Source organism: Mytilus trossulus, chromosome 7, assembly GCF_036588685.1.
Source record: "Mytilus trossulus isolate FHL-02 chromosome 7, PNRI_Mtr1.1.1.hap1, whole genome shotgun sequence".
Taxonomy (NCBI): domain Eukaryota; kingdom Metazoa; phylum Mollusca; class Bivalvia; order Mytilida; family Mytilidae; genus Mytilus; species Mytilus trossulus.
The window spans coordinates 15,794,712-15,813,129 of NC_086379.1; the positions used below are offsets into that span (position 1 = coordinate 15,794,712).

Consider the following 18,418-nt stretch of genomic DNA (forward strand, 5'->3'; position numbering starts at 1 on the left):
ACGTCAATCTTCAAAGATCCAAATGTTGCTAAACACCTATCTGACCTCCATGATGAATATGTTGTTGTCCCCGCAGACAAAGCCCCAAATAACATCGTTTTTATCTGTAAAAGTCATTACATTAATTGCTTGATAAACGAATTAGGTATAGACAATTCACTTGGAAACCCCACATATACCCTCACGACACTTACCAAAGAGGAAATCCTGGATAATCATAGGTCTGTTCTTTGTTCCTTTGGTATTTCAACCAAAGATGAAGAACTGGATCTTCCATCACTGTATTGGATACCTAAACTACATAAGTGTCCTTACAAACAACGGTATATTGCTGGGTCTTCCAAGTGCTCCACAAAACCCCTTTCTAAATTATTAACATCCATTTTATCAGCAATCAAAGACGGGCTTCAAAGTTATTGTGAAACTGCCTATTCTAGAGGTGGCGTGAATCAGATGTGGATACTTAAAAATTCCAAAGATCTTTTAGAGTACATACAATCTAACTCTCTTTCATCTTGTAACAGTATTAAAACATTTGACTTTTCTACTCTTTACACAAGTATTCCACATTCCAAACTTAAAGACAAATTAAAAGAGTTGGTATTACTTTGCTTCATAAAAAAGAATGGCCAACGTAGATACAAGTATCTTGTCTTAGGGAGGGATAAATCATACTTTGTAAAGAACCATTCTGATTCAAACAAAAAATTCTCTGAAACCGATATTATCAAGATGCTTGATTTCTTGATTGACAACATATTTGTTACGTTCGGAGGACGTGTTTTTCAACAGACTGTCGGCATCCCAATGGGAACAAACTGTGCCCCTCTACTTGCTGACTTGTTTCTTTATTATTATGAGGCTGACTTCATGCAGGAACTTCTTAGGAAGAAAGATAAGAAGTTAGCAATATCCTTTAACTCTACTTTCCGCTATATAGATGACGTTCTTTCACTAAACAATTCAAAATTTGGTGACTATGTGGATCGCATCTATCCCATCGAATTGGAGATAAAGGATACTACAGATACAGTTAAGTCGGCTTCATATCTTGACTTACATCTAGAAATTGACAATGAGGGTCGGTTGAAGACAAAACTTTACGACAAAAGAGATGATTTCAGCTTTCCAATTGTGAACTTTCCATTTCTAAGTAGCAACATTCCAGCAGCACCTGCATACGGGGTATATATCTCCCAATTGATACGATATTCCCGTGCTTGCATTTCCTATCATGATTTTCTTGATAGAGGGTTACTGCTCACAAGGAAGCTATTAAACCAAGAGTTCCAAATGGTGAAGTTGAAATCATCCCTTCGTAAATTTTACGGACGCCATCACGAGTTGGTTGACCGTTATGGAAAAACCGTTTCACAAATGATATCGGATATGTTCCTTACGTCGTAGCTACAATCCCCTTCCCTTTCATGAATTTGACCTACCGAATTAGACTATTTACCGGATTTGTAATCACATAAGCAACACGACGGGTGCCGCATGTGGAGCAGGATTTGCTTACCCTTCCGGAGCACCTGAGATCACCCCTAGTTTTTGGTGGGGTTCGTGTTGTTTATTCTTTAGTTTTCTATGTTGTGTCATTTGTACTATTGTTTTTCTGTTTATCTTTTTCATTTTTAGCCATGGCGTTGTCAGTTTGTTTTAGATTTACGAGTTTGACTGTCCCTTTGGTGTCTTTCGTCCCTCTTATATATCCCTCGTATATTAACTTTCTGCTAAAACACTAGTGACGTTTTACAGTCTTAGTAGCTGCTGCATAATAAATACCGAATAAATTGAAAACCGTATACCCATATGCATTTCTACTAAGTTTGGGTAAATAGATAATTTCAAATTTGAAATTGACTTGTTTGTCATAGATTCTGGTACCGAGATGACCGTGTGTGTCAAATTCGAGGTATAGATCTAAAAACGAGACAGAGGAATCAATGTCTGTGGTTTCTTTAATTTCTAGGTCTGGGGAATATCTTAAAGGATCCATTTAGCAAAGTGTGGATTGTTAATGGTAAGAACATCATCACTAAATCTGAAATTAAATTACCTACCACTGCTGGTGGACGTTTCGTCCCAGAGGGTTTCACCAGCCAAGTAGTGAGCACATCGGTGAAGAAATGAATATCAATTAAAGGGTCATTATGTTGGTTAAATATAATTTACTGTTACACACATTGGCCTTTTCCGAAAAACTAAGGATTTTCTTATTGCAGGAAAAGATTACCCTAGCCGTATTTGGCACAACTTTTTTGAATTTTTGTTCCTGAATGCTTTTCAAATTTGTTCTAATTTGGCTTTATAACGTATTTGATCTGATCGTCACTGATGAGTCTTGTGGAGACGAAACGCGCGTCTGTCGTATTGCATTATAATCCTGGTACCTGTAATAACTATTCTTTAAACTTTTTGGTTTTGACAAGTATTTGAAAGAACTCTGAATCATATGCAAATAGGAGGAGATCGCCAAGGAGAGGCGCACAGTTACTTTTCTTTCTCAATTTAAACTATATACCTAACAACAAAATTATTTTCAATCACCTGTGTATACTATTATTGTATTTGGCGGATTTTTGTTTTTTTCTGATACTGTTTAACATTTCACAGCGGTGAAATACTGTTACTTTGAATATCCATACCTTATTTGATTGATGTTATATTTATATTTTTTCATATATCAAACGTATTTGTTCATTGTTATTACTTTTGCTAATATGTCTTTTGATTTATTTAAGCCATTTTAATTGATATTTTATATTGTGTCTCTCTATATTGTGATGTTACGCTATTGTTGAAGATAACGGTGAAGGTATTGTATCATTAAAACGTTTAAACCGACTGCAATTTTTTGCATCTGTCCTACGTCAGGAATCTTATGATTAGTAGTTATTTTTAGTTGACGTGGTTCATAAGTATTACTCATTTTTCGTTTTTTATATAGATTAGATTGTTGGTTTTCACGTTTGAATGGTTTTACACTTGTGATATTTTGGCACAAAATAACTTTATGTTCGGTGTGAGACAAGGCACCGTGTTGAAAACCGTTCTTTGACCTATAATGGTTTACTTTTATAAATTGTGACTTGGAAGGAGAGTTGTATCATTGGCACTCATACCCCGTTTTCTTATAACCAAATCAAATAAGGCAGAAAACAACCGACGACGACAACTGAATTATGGGGCTCGAGAGTAGGGTGACATTGAGAATATATCAGGTTAAACATGTTTATCAGTGCAAAATTAATTTTATATCTAGGACGACGGGGTTGCTTCAATTCATAACAAAAATGTTGAAAAAAAATTATTATTAAGATCGGCACAAACAACAATATGAAAGAATCAAACAATTAAGTAACTTTAAATCAAATATTTATTTATTGTCTTTTATAAATTGTTTTTTCTTCTTCTCTTTTCCCTCTCCAGTTTCTTTTTATGCTAAACATGTGATAACAGATTGTTACATGGTATTTTATATATCGACTTTTTTTTTTCTTGATCTGTATCCAGTTCCAGTTTGTTTTTGAAGCCTCGAAATGGAAAAATGACAAATGGATAATGACATGTAAAAATTCATTATTTGTTATGGTAAATCGAGAAATCTTATTTGAATTACAGGTCAATGCTCCAAAGTAGTGTTGTCTTTATTCGTTTTATTCATAACTATACTGAAATAAATATTCTGATTGGCTTTTTATAGGCGGAACATGTCTTTGAGTAAAATCCGTATATTTTTTTCTTTCAAACAAATATTAAATTTCAAAGAAAAATTCAAAACAGAAAGTCCCTTGAAAATTACAAATTTTAAATTAAAATCTCAAACACATCAAACGAATGGAAAAACAACTGTCATATTATGGACTGGGTGCAGGCTTTAGTAAGCATAACTTTCAGGTCTTAAATCAAGAATAGAAAAATGATTACACTAATTTTGACAAACAAATCGGCTTTAAAAATATTTTCCTTCATAAACAAATCTATTGTGAACGGCTTTTTGGTTTTAATTATATCAAACAATGTCAAATAATTTCAGACTTAACATAGACAAAATGGTAAACTAAACAATGTTTAGGATACATAAAAACATTTATATACAATTGTGCCAGTACTCTTTTTCCTAGAAGCTTTTATCGTCTATCTCAGATGCTATATGGTAAGTGGTATTGTCAAACCCTAAGTGGGTACCATGGTTGAAATGATCCGTACGATAAATGACTATATCTTTAACATCTTAATTTTTCTCCTGCTGATCTACCTTTTAATAACTGGCGAGGATTCGATTCCAACTTCATCAATTTCATTGCAAACGTTCTTATCACCTTGTGCAACACTGAACCTTTTAACTTCTGGTAAGATCCGGCTGTTCAATTCTTTTTCATATTTCGTAACACAGGGATCGAGAACAAAGTATTCGCCTTGCTCCTCGTCAGTATTGAAAGATTCGTTCGCATACATGCTAACGTTGTCTCCCTTGTTTACCCTGGATGGACTATTTTCAAGATGAGCAATCTCCATTACTTGGTCATCAGACTGTAGTCTTATTAGTAGGTCTCTCTTATTTTTCGGTGATCTGTAAAAATGTTTGCGATATTCAAAATGTCAAAAAAGTTTATTATTTATTTTTGTAATTTTGACAGGTATCTAACTAAGGACGAAAACGAATTTCAACTTTTAAAATTTAACGGCTTGTGTTTTTTCCCTTATTTCCAAGTTTAAACAATACCACATGATGAATTAAAACATACATAAATATCCAATTATATCTATAATTAAAAGGTGATCTTTTATAAGTTGCTTTTATTTCAAAGTGACGTTAAATTATAGTTAAATTAAAGTTTTGAAAGATAAAATAAGCGGATGTTAAAACGATGAATGACACATGAAACAAATTTAGTTTCAATGTTCTCTTATTTTTCATTCTCTATTGATAGTCGTAAAACAATAATTCATATCTTTTATTAACAAAGTTTTACACACAATGCTATTAATAGAATTATTATTCAGTAAATTATTTCAGTATACATTTCTCCATTAGTTATTGTAAACTAGTACTGGTTTAAATAACATAATTCAAACATCAGACATATTTCACCTATGATTATTACCGGGTCATAATTTATGACCAGAAGTTGTCTTCAAGTAAGTAGGAAACACATAACCCATAACGATTTTTTTTATCCGATTACTTAATTATCATGTTTTTATAATATTAATGTTGTAGAATATTATAAGATTATATTATGTGATATGATTTCTATGAGACAATTATTTCCCCTAAAACAAATGACCACGATATTAGCAACTATAGTTTAATGTAAGCTCTTCAGCAATAAACAAAGCCCATACCATAGACAGTTGTAAAAAACCAAGACATAACAAAGCGTAAAACAATTCAAAATAAATATTGCCATACCTTGGGGTTTCATATATGTTTTGTTCACCATTGTAACGACATTTATCCTTAAACTCTTCTATTTCCTTCTGGCAAACGCCCTCCATATCTTCATCAATTTCATTATACACTCTCTTGTCACCCTGTGGAACACTGAACCTTTTGGTCTCTGGTAAGACCAGGCTGATCAAGTCTTTGTCATTTTTTGTAATGGAGGGATCGAGAACAAAATACTCGCCATGTACCTCGTCAGTATTTAAAGATTCGTTCGCAAACAGTTTTTGTGTTGTCAGTTTTTCCCTTTTCTTTTTCATTGATCTGTAAAATATGCATGTAATGATTAGGAATACGTAAACAGTTTTGTATATTGACTTTTATCATTTTGACAGGTATCTCACAAGGAACATAAACGAATAAGATAATTCAACTATAATGCTGTGAAACCTTATTTTAAAACTTTATGTCATACTGTTTGACGGAATTTTTGTGCGACTTTCAAAATTTTATGGCTAAATTTTTTGGTGGAATGCTTTTGTTTCTAAATTTTTGCAAGTTAATTTTTATAAAGAATAATATCACTAGATGAAAGCAATACATAAATAAATGTCCACTAATATTTATATTAAAAAAGGGATAGTTTCTAAATTGATTTTTCTTTCAATTTAAAAGTAACTTTTGGCCGTTTATAATTTAAAGAAAAAAAAGAAAGAAAATAAGTAGATTGGTGACAATGAAAGAGGGACGAAAGATACCAAAGGGACAGTCAAAATCGTAAATCTAAAACAAACTGACAACGCCATGGCTAAAAATGAAAAAGACAAAAAACAATAGTACACATGACACAACATAGAAAACTAAAGAATAAACAACACGAACCCCACCAAAAACTAGGGGTGATCTCAGGTGCTCCGGAAGGGTAAGCAGATCCTGCTCCACATGCGGATGTTTGATAAGAAAAAATACTATTCAGATGATCTTCTGATAATTTATTCTCCGTAACACATTTATTTACTACAGCATTTTAATGCACAGCAACATTTTTGAAACATCAGTTTTAGGAAATTATTTCAGTTTACCTCTAAACACTGTTATTTGTATATAGATGCAAACTAGTATTTAACAGTCTTTGCTCTGACTTTGACATTCTGATTAGCTCTAAGAATTGCTTGAAACGTATGACAAGAATAATCCCCCTTAATGTTTTTGAAACTATAACAAATCGATAAACAATTCAAACGAAAAAATATGTATTGCCATACCCTAATGGGATTTCATATCCTGTCTGGTCACGATGGGAAGAACATTTATCTGTGACATTTTTGATTTTATCCTGGTAAACTCCCTCCATATCTGTCGAAGATTTGATTGTATCTTCATCAATTTCGTAGTAAACATTCTCATCATCCTCTGCACCACTACATCTTTTGATTTCTGGTAATTTCCGGTTGCGCAAGTCTTTGTCATATTGCGTTATTGTGGAATCGAGTACATACATGTAGTTCTCTCCTTGTTTCTCGTATGTATTTAAAGATTTGTTCTCAGAGATAACAATGTATTCTCCCTTGTTTGTACTAGATGAACCACTTTCAAGATTTTTCATCTCTAGTCTTTGGTCGATAGACTGTTGTCTTCTCTGATTCTTCCTCTTCTTTTCCTTTGATCTGGGAAATAGAAAAAAAGATAAAAAAAGTAAAACCACAAAACACTGAACTCAGAGGAAAATTCAAAAGGAAAATTTCTTGATCAAATGGAAAAACCAAAAGCTCAAACACATTAAACGAATAGATAACAACTGTCATATTCCTGACTTTGTACAGACATTTTCTTATGTAGAAAAAGATGGATATATTACATTCAAACCGGTATTTAACTACGAGATCATACGAATGTTTTTAAGAAAATGTAAATTCTATACCACCCAACCTCATTTAAAACTTTAACGTTTGTATTATTTGTCAAGGTTTTTAAAACAATACGAAATTCAACGCCCGACTATATTTACCAGCAGAAAGACTGGAAACAAATTCACTTTTCTGACTTAGTATAAGCCTTATTTGTGGAAAATAGTCGGTTATATACTGGCTAAACCTCCCATGAATATCAAAATTGCTTAAAACCTGTTATATTGACAAAATTAGGTGAGCAACCCAAACAGATGTGATCGAATAATGTGATGTTAGTTGGGATCCAGCAACTTAAACTGTGTTAACAAAAACACAGAATACAATAAAAGGTACTTACAATTCAAAGTACTATATCAGAATGAATTTTGTAGCTAATACAGTATAAAAATAATAATGACAAAAACACGTTCTCAATAAAGTACAAACTAGGTAAATATCAGTACACAAGGGTATATAAAATGAAAACACACTTATAAAAACCTTAAAGCGTCCAATCGTACGTCTTGGCGCGCCGTTCAGTGAATACCATAAGCCAAGCACAAAACACAGATTATGCAATCAAAAACGCAAAATGTTGAAGCGAGACTGACATAAGCATGGAAAAACTAAAATAATCGACAAAGAGGCAAACATATACAACAGCCTATAAAACACTACATGGACAAAACCCCTGATCTTTTAGGAAGCACTCTTGTGTTATAAAAATAATTCAACTGTTTTAAAAACTTTGATTTTTCATATACATGTACTAAGGATTATTCATTCCAGGAATAAATTACTAGTACTTTAGCTGTATTTGGCAAAACTTTATGGAATTTGGGGTCATTAATTCAATTAAAGTTTTACTGGTTTTTTTCAAGCGTCATTGGTGAGCTTTTGCAACACGAACCTCTCTTCTGGTATGCATTAGTTGTAATACCACCAGCTCTCAATACGGTTGCATACAAATTACTTCTGAAAAATATCTCTTTGAATGGCAGTTGTAGGAAAATAATCCTACAAGTCATTGCAGTAAAAAAAATCTGGTTCATAAACATGTATCTGGATATTTAAAAGTACCATTGTTTTATCATTTTGAGTTTCTATAGAACATTCTCAAATGTATACACTTGTATTATAAGTCTTTTTTACAAGTATGAAACTTATTATTAAAATAGATCAAAATGTGTTTATAAATATTTTTAATGTATTGCATTTGTGTAATCACTGAATTCTCTTCAAAGTTCAGGCCAGTATTTCATATTACTCAGTATTACCCAATAAAACCCTGCCTTTACCCGTATTTCCTATTGGGCTGGGCAATACTCGTAAAACCTAGGATTTTGCCAAACCTGCTTGGTTACTTAACATGAACCCTCCCAAAAACCTTGGGTGATATCAATAGCTCTAGAAGGTTAAGCGGATCCTGCTCCGCAGGTGAGAAGCCTCGTTATTATGTCATTACAAACACAATAAATAGTATAATTCGGTTGGCCATAATCGTGAAAAGGGAACAAAATTGTAGTAACGACATAACGAACATATCCGATATCATCTGTGAAACGGATATACCATAATGGTGAACCAACTCGTGGTAGCGTCCGTAAAATTTACGAAGGGACGATTTCAACTTCACCATCAAGGAAATCATGATAGAAAATATAAGCCCAGTGATATCGTATTGATTGGAAGATATATATTCCGAATGCAAGCGCTGCTGAAATATTGCTACATACGAAAAGTTTACTATTGTGAAGCTGAAATCATCTCTTTTGAAATAAAAAGTGATAACTCCTTGTGAGCAGCAACCCTCTATCAATGAAATCATGATAGAAAATACAAACCCAGGAATATCGTATCAATTGAAGATATATATTCCGCACGCAAGCGCTGCTGAAATGTTGCAACATACGAAAAGTTCAATATTGAGAAGCTGAATTATCTCTTTTGCCGTAAAGTGTTGTTTCCAACCTACCCTGTCAATTTCTAATTGTAAGTCAAAATATCAGGGAGACTTAACTGTATCTGTTGTATCCTTGATCTCTAGTTCGAAAAGATAGATGCGTTCAACATAGTCACCAAATTTTTAATTATTTAGTGAGAGAACATCATCTTTATAGCGGAAAGTAAAATTAAGGATATTGTTAATTACTTTTCTTTCTTTTTATGAAATTTCCGTATGAAGTCATCTCTATAAGAATAAGCGAACAAGTCGGTAAGAAAATAAACACAATCGGTTCTCATGGGAATACCGAGAGTTTGTTGAAAAACACGTCATCCAAACGTTGTCAATCAAGCAATCAATCGTCTTGATGATGTTAGTTTCAGAGAAATTTTTGTTCAAATCAGAGCGATTTTTTACAAAGTAGGATTTTCCCTGCTAAAGATAATGAAATTTTACTCATGCCAATTTTTTCTTAATTTGAAACAAAGATAAGTTCTGAACATTTTGTTGTAAAGTGCAAGTTAAACAAAGACTAGTAAATCAATGTTCGTTTTAATCCTGCAAAGTTCAATCCTGGTATCTATTGTAAGTTTATCTACCGGTTAGCGATACTTTATTATTACAAACTAAAATAAATTTACCTTCGTCTGCATACATAAATAATAGCCAGTATGATCAGAAATAATATGATTGTGCCTGTTATTCCTACTGATATACCAACTATCGCTCCAACTTTGAAAATGCCTGAAACAGATAGAAACCATTAGTTAATAACATATGTGTATGCATACATGTATGCTAATATTCATGTGCGTATGCAATGTAATTTGGAGGAACAAATATTCAATTTACACTAAACCAAAGTAATAATTACTAACACGAATTGGCAGAAAAATAAGTGCAAATAATATCGATTTCTTTTTCATAAATATTTGACATGCGCATTGAGTAATTGTTTATCTTTGACTCAAACCCAATGATATTGTACTACTCTAGGCTACCATGCGACAAATAGATGGACATTCCACTGATGAATATGCACAATTAATCATGAAAAGCTATTTGAACACGAAATTACAAAATGTCTTTTTCGTTTTTTTCTTCGATTTTATTATCGATTGGTTTTAATAAGCTTAAAATATTTTCATGCATAATTATCACCAATGTTAGTTCAACTTTTGGGCAGAGCTTACTTTTTAATTTGCATGAGGACAGTTTTCTTTAATGTGTGTGTGGTAAGTATGATTGCCGTCATAATTATAATTGATTTCTAATTACCTGTCAATGTCCCCAAACAAATTTACAAAAAAATCAGTAAATGATATGGGACGATTAGAGTAATTAAGAATAAAGCGTATTTATATGTACCGCGTTATAGCTAAGCATTTTGAAGTATCGGCTATTGTCATATTCCGATTTTGCAAATAAACTTTGTTTTGTTTTGTTTTTGTTGTTAATGAATTTGATTGTACGGGCAGGGGGTAGACCTCATTAGGTGGAATATTTTTATAGTCCATAGCATTTTTCTGACTTAATTTGATTTTCTTATCAAACATCATAAGACGATATTGCAGCGTATATATAGGCTATTCAGTAGGTCATTAACCTTCATGGATTCCGACGATGTACATTTCGTGTGTAATATGTTTTTGTGATTTGTTTAGAATATATGATATTATCCTTCACTTCATTACATGTATAAAATAAATTTGTTCAAGTCAAAAACACCTTCTTTTTTCTGCCATTAGTTAAAAAACCCGGATGAATTCGCAGTTGCTCTAAAAAAAAAGCCAGGACAGTAATAAACACTGATTATTTGGAATACATACAAGGAAATTGTGCTTCTTTGTTGATCAAAACATATAATAATATTTTTTCTAATAGGTTGGATATTCATGTAAAACTATCATAATTATGAATTAGAAGTTGATGGACCTTATCGAATGTTGTTTTTTTTTCGCTCAATAAAGCTCAAACTATACTAAATGAAATGGTTGGATTCACTCAAAAAACAACGATCCTAGTCGGACATTATAACTATTAGTGGTAGTAATAGCAAATCCTTCACAGTTTCAAACTTATCTTATCTAGGCGCGTTCAAAAGTAGGTCATGGTACAGAGACTGGTCAATTTTCAAAAACCACATTTATACATTACAGTTATTTCTGGTATTTAATTTGTTGTGGTGTTAGGTTGTTGGTTTTCTCACGTTTACCTTTTAAATAGCAAACTATATTATTAATATGCATTCATTTTCTTTATATTACCCTTTTTATAGTTTTTTCTGTCTCTGTTCTTATAATTTCCTTCTGCATTTTCGTTTCTTTTCCATTCTTTGTTATCATCGTCTATGTTATCATTGACATTTTGAGAATCTACAAGAACAAAAAGATATTAACTGCTAATTCTCAAAATAGATGATATATTTTTATATATTTTATATAATAGTAAAATTAAGTATACACCATTTTTTCATTCAATGGTTAAAACCTGATTTATGTAAGGCTATTGATTCCTTTAAAATTAGTTCTTTAATGCAGGTACAAAAAATATTTTAATTTTTAACCTCGGCAATTGCAATTTTGAATGAAAATACAAAAGTTAATTTGTAGCTATTATTTTTCTCTACTAATTATGAAACTTTGTTTTCGCTGACATATGCTGTGATGCATTCATCGCAGATAATTTTCCTGCATACCTCTTTGTGATCATTTTATTCCTTAACTTCGTGTTTGCTATTTTGTTTTGTTATAAACTATTTACGTTTATTGAACATTAGTAAACTACTGTAGCTGAAATTTATAATATGTTATAAAGAGATTATTTCACAGTAGATTATATATCATTTTTTTTCAGTGACGTCCCATATGAACGTACAATGAACAGACAATCTTTATTGCTTAATTCTTTTTTAACAGTCTGGGCATACAGAGAGAACATCTTACAATCTAACAAATAGTAAATTTTGGGGTGTTGGCAAATTCCTCATACCAGAATATAAAGCATTTATAAATAATATCGATTTCTTTTTCATAAATATTTGACATGCGTATTGAGTAATTGTTTATCTTTGACTCAAACCCAATGATATTGTACTACTCTAGGCTATCATGCGACAAATAGATGGACATTCCACTGATGAATATGCACAATTAATCATGAAAAGCTATTTGAACACGAAATTACAAAATGTATGTTTCGGTTTTTCTTCGATTTTATTATCGATTGGTTTTAATAAGCTTAAAATATTTTCATGCATAATTATCACCAATGTTAGTTCAACTTTTGGGCAGAGCTTACTTTTTAATTTGCATGAGGACAGTTTACTTTAATGTGTGTGTGGTAAGTATGATTGCTGTTATAATTAAAGTTGATTTCTAATTACCTATCAATGTCCCCAAACAAATTTACAAAAAAATCAGTGAATGATATGGGTCGATTAGAATAATTTAGAATAAAGCGTATTTATATGTGCCGCGTTATAGCTAGGCATTTTGAAGTATCGGCTATTGTCATATTCCGATTTTACAAATAAACTTTTGTTTTTACTTTTCTGCACTGGCTAGAGGTATAGGGGGAGGGTTGAGATCTCACAAACATGTTTAACCCCTACTCATTTTTGCGCCTGTCCCAAGTCAGGAGCCTCTATTTGTTAAGGGGCCAGCTGAAGGACGCCTCCGGGTGCGGGAATTTATCGTTGCATTGAATACCTGTTGGTGACCTTCTGTTGGGTTTTTTTCTATGGTCGGGTTGTTGTCTCTTTGGCACATTCCCCATTTCCATTCTCAATTTAATTTATGAGATTTATATTAAAATTTGGTACTTTTAATATGCATAAAGTAAAATCTTTAAGCTCTTATTGCTTTTTAGTTAAGGAAATCAATAAGGTCAATGTACTGATTGAAAGTCATTCAACTACACCCCTTCCTACTCCACCCAATCTTACAAAAAATTAATCGGAAAAAAAGAAGATAAAAGTATATCAAAACGTTATAGATTTACGACAAATGAGATTTTTGCAACTGCAACTGTCATAAATAATACACTTTCTTAATCACAATTTCCAAACTGTAGCAATTTTAACATGTTTTTAAACGTTTGACAAAAAAATTACGGCTGGGCCTCTCTTTTATTTGCGAATTCAAATAAATGTATAGTGTATACATTTTTTAACTGGATCAAAACCCATAGCTGGAAACTGCATTACTGAAGTCCTCCCAAAACACCTATCTTTAGATGAACTGGTCTATGATAAGCGAGCAGGTTAAATCCCGCCAAGTCAAGTGCAATACATCAAGTCATATCTTTATATTACTGCTTCGGGTATAACTAGCGAACTTGAAGCAAGAATGACGATAAAACAAAAGGTTTGTATTAAAAGAAATGCTCACAGCCGAATGATTGGTATAAACGAATATTGTGTAAAAAAAGTATAATTTTGAATGCATTTGCATGATTAGTATAACAGTCCTTATATCCTAAAATTCTTGTTATTGCATTGGAAACGATATTTGATCCCAAATTTATTTCTATGTGTTCGGATATTTTGATAGCAGTTTGGGTTTATTATCGAGTTATTATACATATGTAATTTATGTTATGCTTTAGTGTATTTATATTTACGTTAAAAACAATAAAAAAAAAAGGTTTTCAAATTTTGTACTTTTTAAGGCACGAAACAAATGCAATCAGTTTGGTAATTGTGTACTACGATTACACTTTATAAGCAAATATATTTCATTTGTATATATTTTTGTGTGTCATAACTAATAAATAACATGTACAGTTTATATTTATGATATCAACAATATTACACTACAAACTGCTCAGATTCTGAATTGACCAGTTATTGTGCTCGACCAGTAAAATCGAGCACACATTTTACTCGACTTGTCTCGACATTGTCTCGACTGGACTTAACTGTACTTGAGTGTACTCGACTAGGTCTCGACTTTACTTAATTAGTCTGAAATGGTCTTGACCAAGACTCAACCTGTCTCTACCTGTCTTGACTAGTCTCGACTCAGTCTGAACCAGTCTCGACCAGTCTTGACTAGTCTTGACCTTCAAATTTAGTTTTGACTGGTATAAAGAAGCCCATCTAACTAAATTAAATATTGATCTTACAAAATTCAAGCTTATTAGGTAGTTTGATTACTGGCTGTGAAATAAAAAAACAAATTTTTACAATAGGTAAAAATAAAAATTATTATATAAATTCAGATAGGCATCTTTAAATTTTCTAATATCTTTTTCAAATCAACTTGGATTTTCATCAAACTATGCACCTATCTAAGATATATATCAAGCTTCCGGAATCCCATTTCATTTACTTTTTTGTTGTACAGCCATGAAATTTAAGAATTAAAGTCATCTCGGTAAAAAAGGCTAGGATTTGCAATTTGGACAAAATAGAGATAGTCATCTTTAATTGTTTTTAATAACTTTTTCAAAATCACTTGGATTTTCATCAAACTATGCAGCTATCTTAGATATATATCAAGCTTACTGAATCCCATTTCATTTACTTTTTTGTTGTATTGCTGTAAAATTTAAGAATTAAAGTCATCTAGGTAAAAAAAGCTAGGATTTGCAATTTGGACAAAATAGAGATAGGCATCTTTAATTTTTCTAAGAACTTTTTCAAAATCACTTGGATTTTCATCAAACTATGCAGCTATCTTAGATATATATCAAGCTTACTGAATCCAATTTCATTTACTTTTTTGTTGTATTGCTGTAAAATCTAAGAATTAAAGTCATCTCGGTAAAAAAAAGCAAGGATTTGCAATTTGGACAAAATAGAGATAGGCATCTTTAATTTTTTTAATAACTTTTTCAAATCAACTTGGATTGTCATCAAACTATGCAGCTATCAAAGATGTATATCAAGCTTACTGAATCCAATTTCATTTACTTTTTTGTTGTATTGCTGTAAAATTTAAGAATTAAAGTCATCTCGGTAAAAAAAAGCTAGGATTTGCAATTTGGACAAAATAGAGATAGGCATCTTTAATTTTTTTAATAACTTTTTTAAATCAACTTGGATTGTCATCAAACTATGCAGCTATCATAGATGTATATCAAGCCTACTGAATCCCATTTCATTTACTTTTTTGTTGTACTGTTGTAAAATTTAAGAATCAACGTATTCTAGGTACAAAAGCTAGGTAAGGATTTGCAGTTTTGACAAAATAGAGATAGTACACTTTAATTTTTTCATAACTTTTTGAAATCAACTTAGATTTTCATCAAACTCTATAACTATCTTTGCAATATTCTTGCTAAATATCTTACTAAACCATAAGTTGTTATTTAGTTTGGTGTATTTCTGTCAAATTTAAGAAGTTAATTAATCTACGTGTGGGTCAAAAAGCTTTGATATTAGAAATATATCTTTCTTAAAATAAAAATATTTTTTAAGATTTCATATCTTTTTTTCAAATCAGCATAAACAAAATAAACCCCTTTTTTTGTAGTAAAACAAAAAATTAATATCATGAACTTTCATAACAATCCTTGAAAACCTTTTAAAAAAAGAAATGTGTTCCAAAGTTACAGTAAAAATTTATTTTAATCAAATCTTAAAATATTTTTTTGTCAAATTTAATGACATGGCACTATACATGGTTTAATTACATCAGTACACCTGAGTTTTACAGGTAAAAAGAAAGCCCTACTTTTCTTAAACTCGTGTATTACTTATCAAGAGAATTAAAAAAGCCTTGCGATTTAGATTAAAACAGGATGTTGCATCTTTGAATAAATGTTATTTAGAATTTAAAACTCTCTGGTAGATGTGATCTTTTTAATAAGTTTGCCCCAAGCAGAAGGTATTGCCTTATAAATCACCACAAATCAGAAGAACTATTTGAATAATTTCTTTAATTTTTTTTTTCTTTTTGATAAAATTGAGAATGGAAATGGGGAATGTGTCAAAGAGACAACAACCCGACCAAAATAAAAAAAACACACAACAGCAGAAGGTCACCAACAGGTCTTCAATGTAGCGAGAAATTCCCGCACCCGGAGGCGTCCTTCAGCTGGCCCCTAAAAAAATATATACTAGTTCAGTGATAATGAACGCCATACTAATTTCCAAATTGTACACAAGAAACTAAAATTTAAATAATACAAGACTAACAAAGGCCAGAGGCTCCTGACTTGGGACAGGCGCAAAAATGCGGCGGGGTTAAACATGTTTGTGAGATCTCAACCCTCCCCCTATACCTCTAACCAGTGTAGAAAAGTAAAAGCATAACAATACGCACATTAAAATTCAGTTCAAGAGAAGTCCGAGTCTGATGTCAGAAGATGTAACCAAAGAAAATAAACAAAATGACAATAATACATAAATAACAACAGACTACTAGCAGTTAACTGAAATGCCAGCTCCAGACTTCAATTAAACTGACTGAAAGATTATGATTTCATCATATGAACATCAGGCACAATCCTTCCCGTAAGGGGTTTAGTATCATACCATCATAACATATATGAGAAGAACATAACCCGTGTCATGCCAACAACTGTTTTTAGAATAAATGTGTTTAGTTCCGACGCAAAGACCTTATCAGTGACTCAATATTAACGCCAAAATATGCAATCTTTAATGACTTGACAACAGTATCGTAATTATATCCCTTCTTAATAAGTCTATTCAAAGGTTTTGTAAGTTTATGAGGTGAATACTGACACCTTTGTGCTTTATAAAGAATATTTCCATAAAAAATTGGATGTGAAATACCTGAACGTATAAAAAGTCTGCATGTTGAGCTATATTTACGAATGATGTCTTTATACCGATGATAAAATTTAGTAAATGTTTTGACTAGTTTGTGATATCGAAAACCCTGGTGTAATAATTTTTCAGTAATACATAAATTTCTCTCGTTAAAATCTAAAACATTGTTACATACACGAGCGAATCGTACAAGTTGAGATATATAAACACCGTAAGATGGTGACAAGGGAACGTCACCATCTAAAAACGGATAATTAACGATAGGAAATGAAAAATCATCCCTTTTATCATAAATTTTAGTATTCAACTTTCCGTTAGTGATATAGATATCAAGATCGAGGAAAGGGCAGTGGTCATTGTTAGTATTAGCTTTATTTAAAGTGAGTTCACCAGGATAAATTTCATTAATATACATACTGAAGTCGTCATTATTGAGAGCCAAAATATCATCCAAATATCTAAAAGTATTATTAAATTTGTTTATCAGATGTTGTTTTGATGGGTCTTTGCTTATTTTTGTCATAAATTGTAACTCATAACAATACAAAAAGAGGTCCGCAATAAGTGGTGCACAGTTAGTCCCCATTGGAATTCCGATAATCTGACGATATACGGAATCCCCAAAGCGAACAAAAATGTTATCTAGTAAAAATTCAAGGGCATATATAGTATCAAAGCATGTCCAATTAACATAGTTTTTTTGTTTATTGCTACTAAAAAATGACCTAAAAGAGTTTGAACATATATATTCACATTCTGATTTTTTGAATGCCCATTTAATTAGGTGTGTGAATTTTTTCTTAATGAGAATGTGAGGCAATGTGGTATACAGGGTAGAAAAATCAAAACTTTGAACAGATTCAAAATCACCAATATAAGCATGCAATTTATCAAGTACTTCCAACGAGTTCTTGACACTCCAAAAGTAATTTATTCCACTATTTTCGAAGGCCTTATTTGAACAATTTATTATAAGGTTTTTAATTGTACCAAGTGTGCTGGTAAGAATAATAGACAATTTAGTAGTTGAACAATGGCTTGAAGACGAAATAAATCTATATTTGTAAGGGGTTTTGTGTAGCTTCGGAAGCCAATACATAGTTGGAACTTTCATTGTATTTGGCTCTGCTTGTAAAGCGGTGGCTAAAAGTTTATGTTTGTTACAGATTTCGTTTTCTGAAAATGGAGTCAGTTGGAATGTTGGTGAATTGGTGATTTCCTTTTTCAGAACCTCGATGTAAAATTTACGTCAAACAATAATAATATTATTAGCAGCTTTATCGGCCGGGACAAAAACAAATTCCTTGGCTAGTTCTTTTAGTTTATGTTTGATACGAGAAATAGGTTTATTGTGGTTATTGTTAATAGTAAAATGTTCTTTAAAATGTTGAATACGTATATCAACTATCTTCATTACTGAATTAAAAAAAGAGTCCAAAGATTTTTTG

At 31.6% G+C, this 18,418-nt stretch overlaps 1 protein-coding gene and 1 long non-coding RNA gene across 2 annotated transcripts; both read right to left on the reverse strand.

The window, feature by feature from the left end:
- Nucleotides 1–3,408: 3,408 nt before the first annotated feature.
- Nucleotides 3,409–8,309, reverse strand: LOC134726195 (uncharacterized). The gene is made up of 4 exons (XM_063590595.1): nt 8,149–8,309; nt 6,658–7,059; nt 5,420–5,716; nt 3,409–4,576 (listed from the first exon to the last, which is right to left on the reverse strand). The coding sequence occupies exons 1-4, from the start codon at nt 8,307–8,309 to the stop codon at nt 4,258–4,260; spliced, it is 1,179 nt and encodes a 392-aa protein (XP_063446665.1). The 3' UTR covers nt 3,409–4,257.
- Nucleotides 8,310–9,862: 1,553 nt separating this feature from the next.
- LOC134726853 (uncharacterized) lies at nt 9,863–11,597 on the reverse strand. The gene is made up of 2 exons (XR_010108656.1): nt 11,494–11,597; nt 9,863–9,970 (listed from the first exon to the last, which is right to left on the reverse strand). It is a non-coding gene; the product is annotated as an uncharacterized LOC134726853 (long non-coding RNA).
- Nucleotides 11,598–18,418: the final 6,821 nt, after the last annotated feature.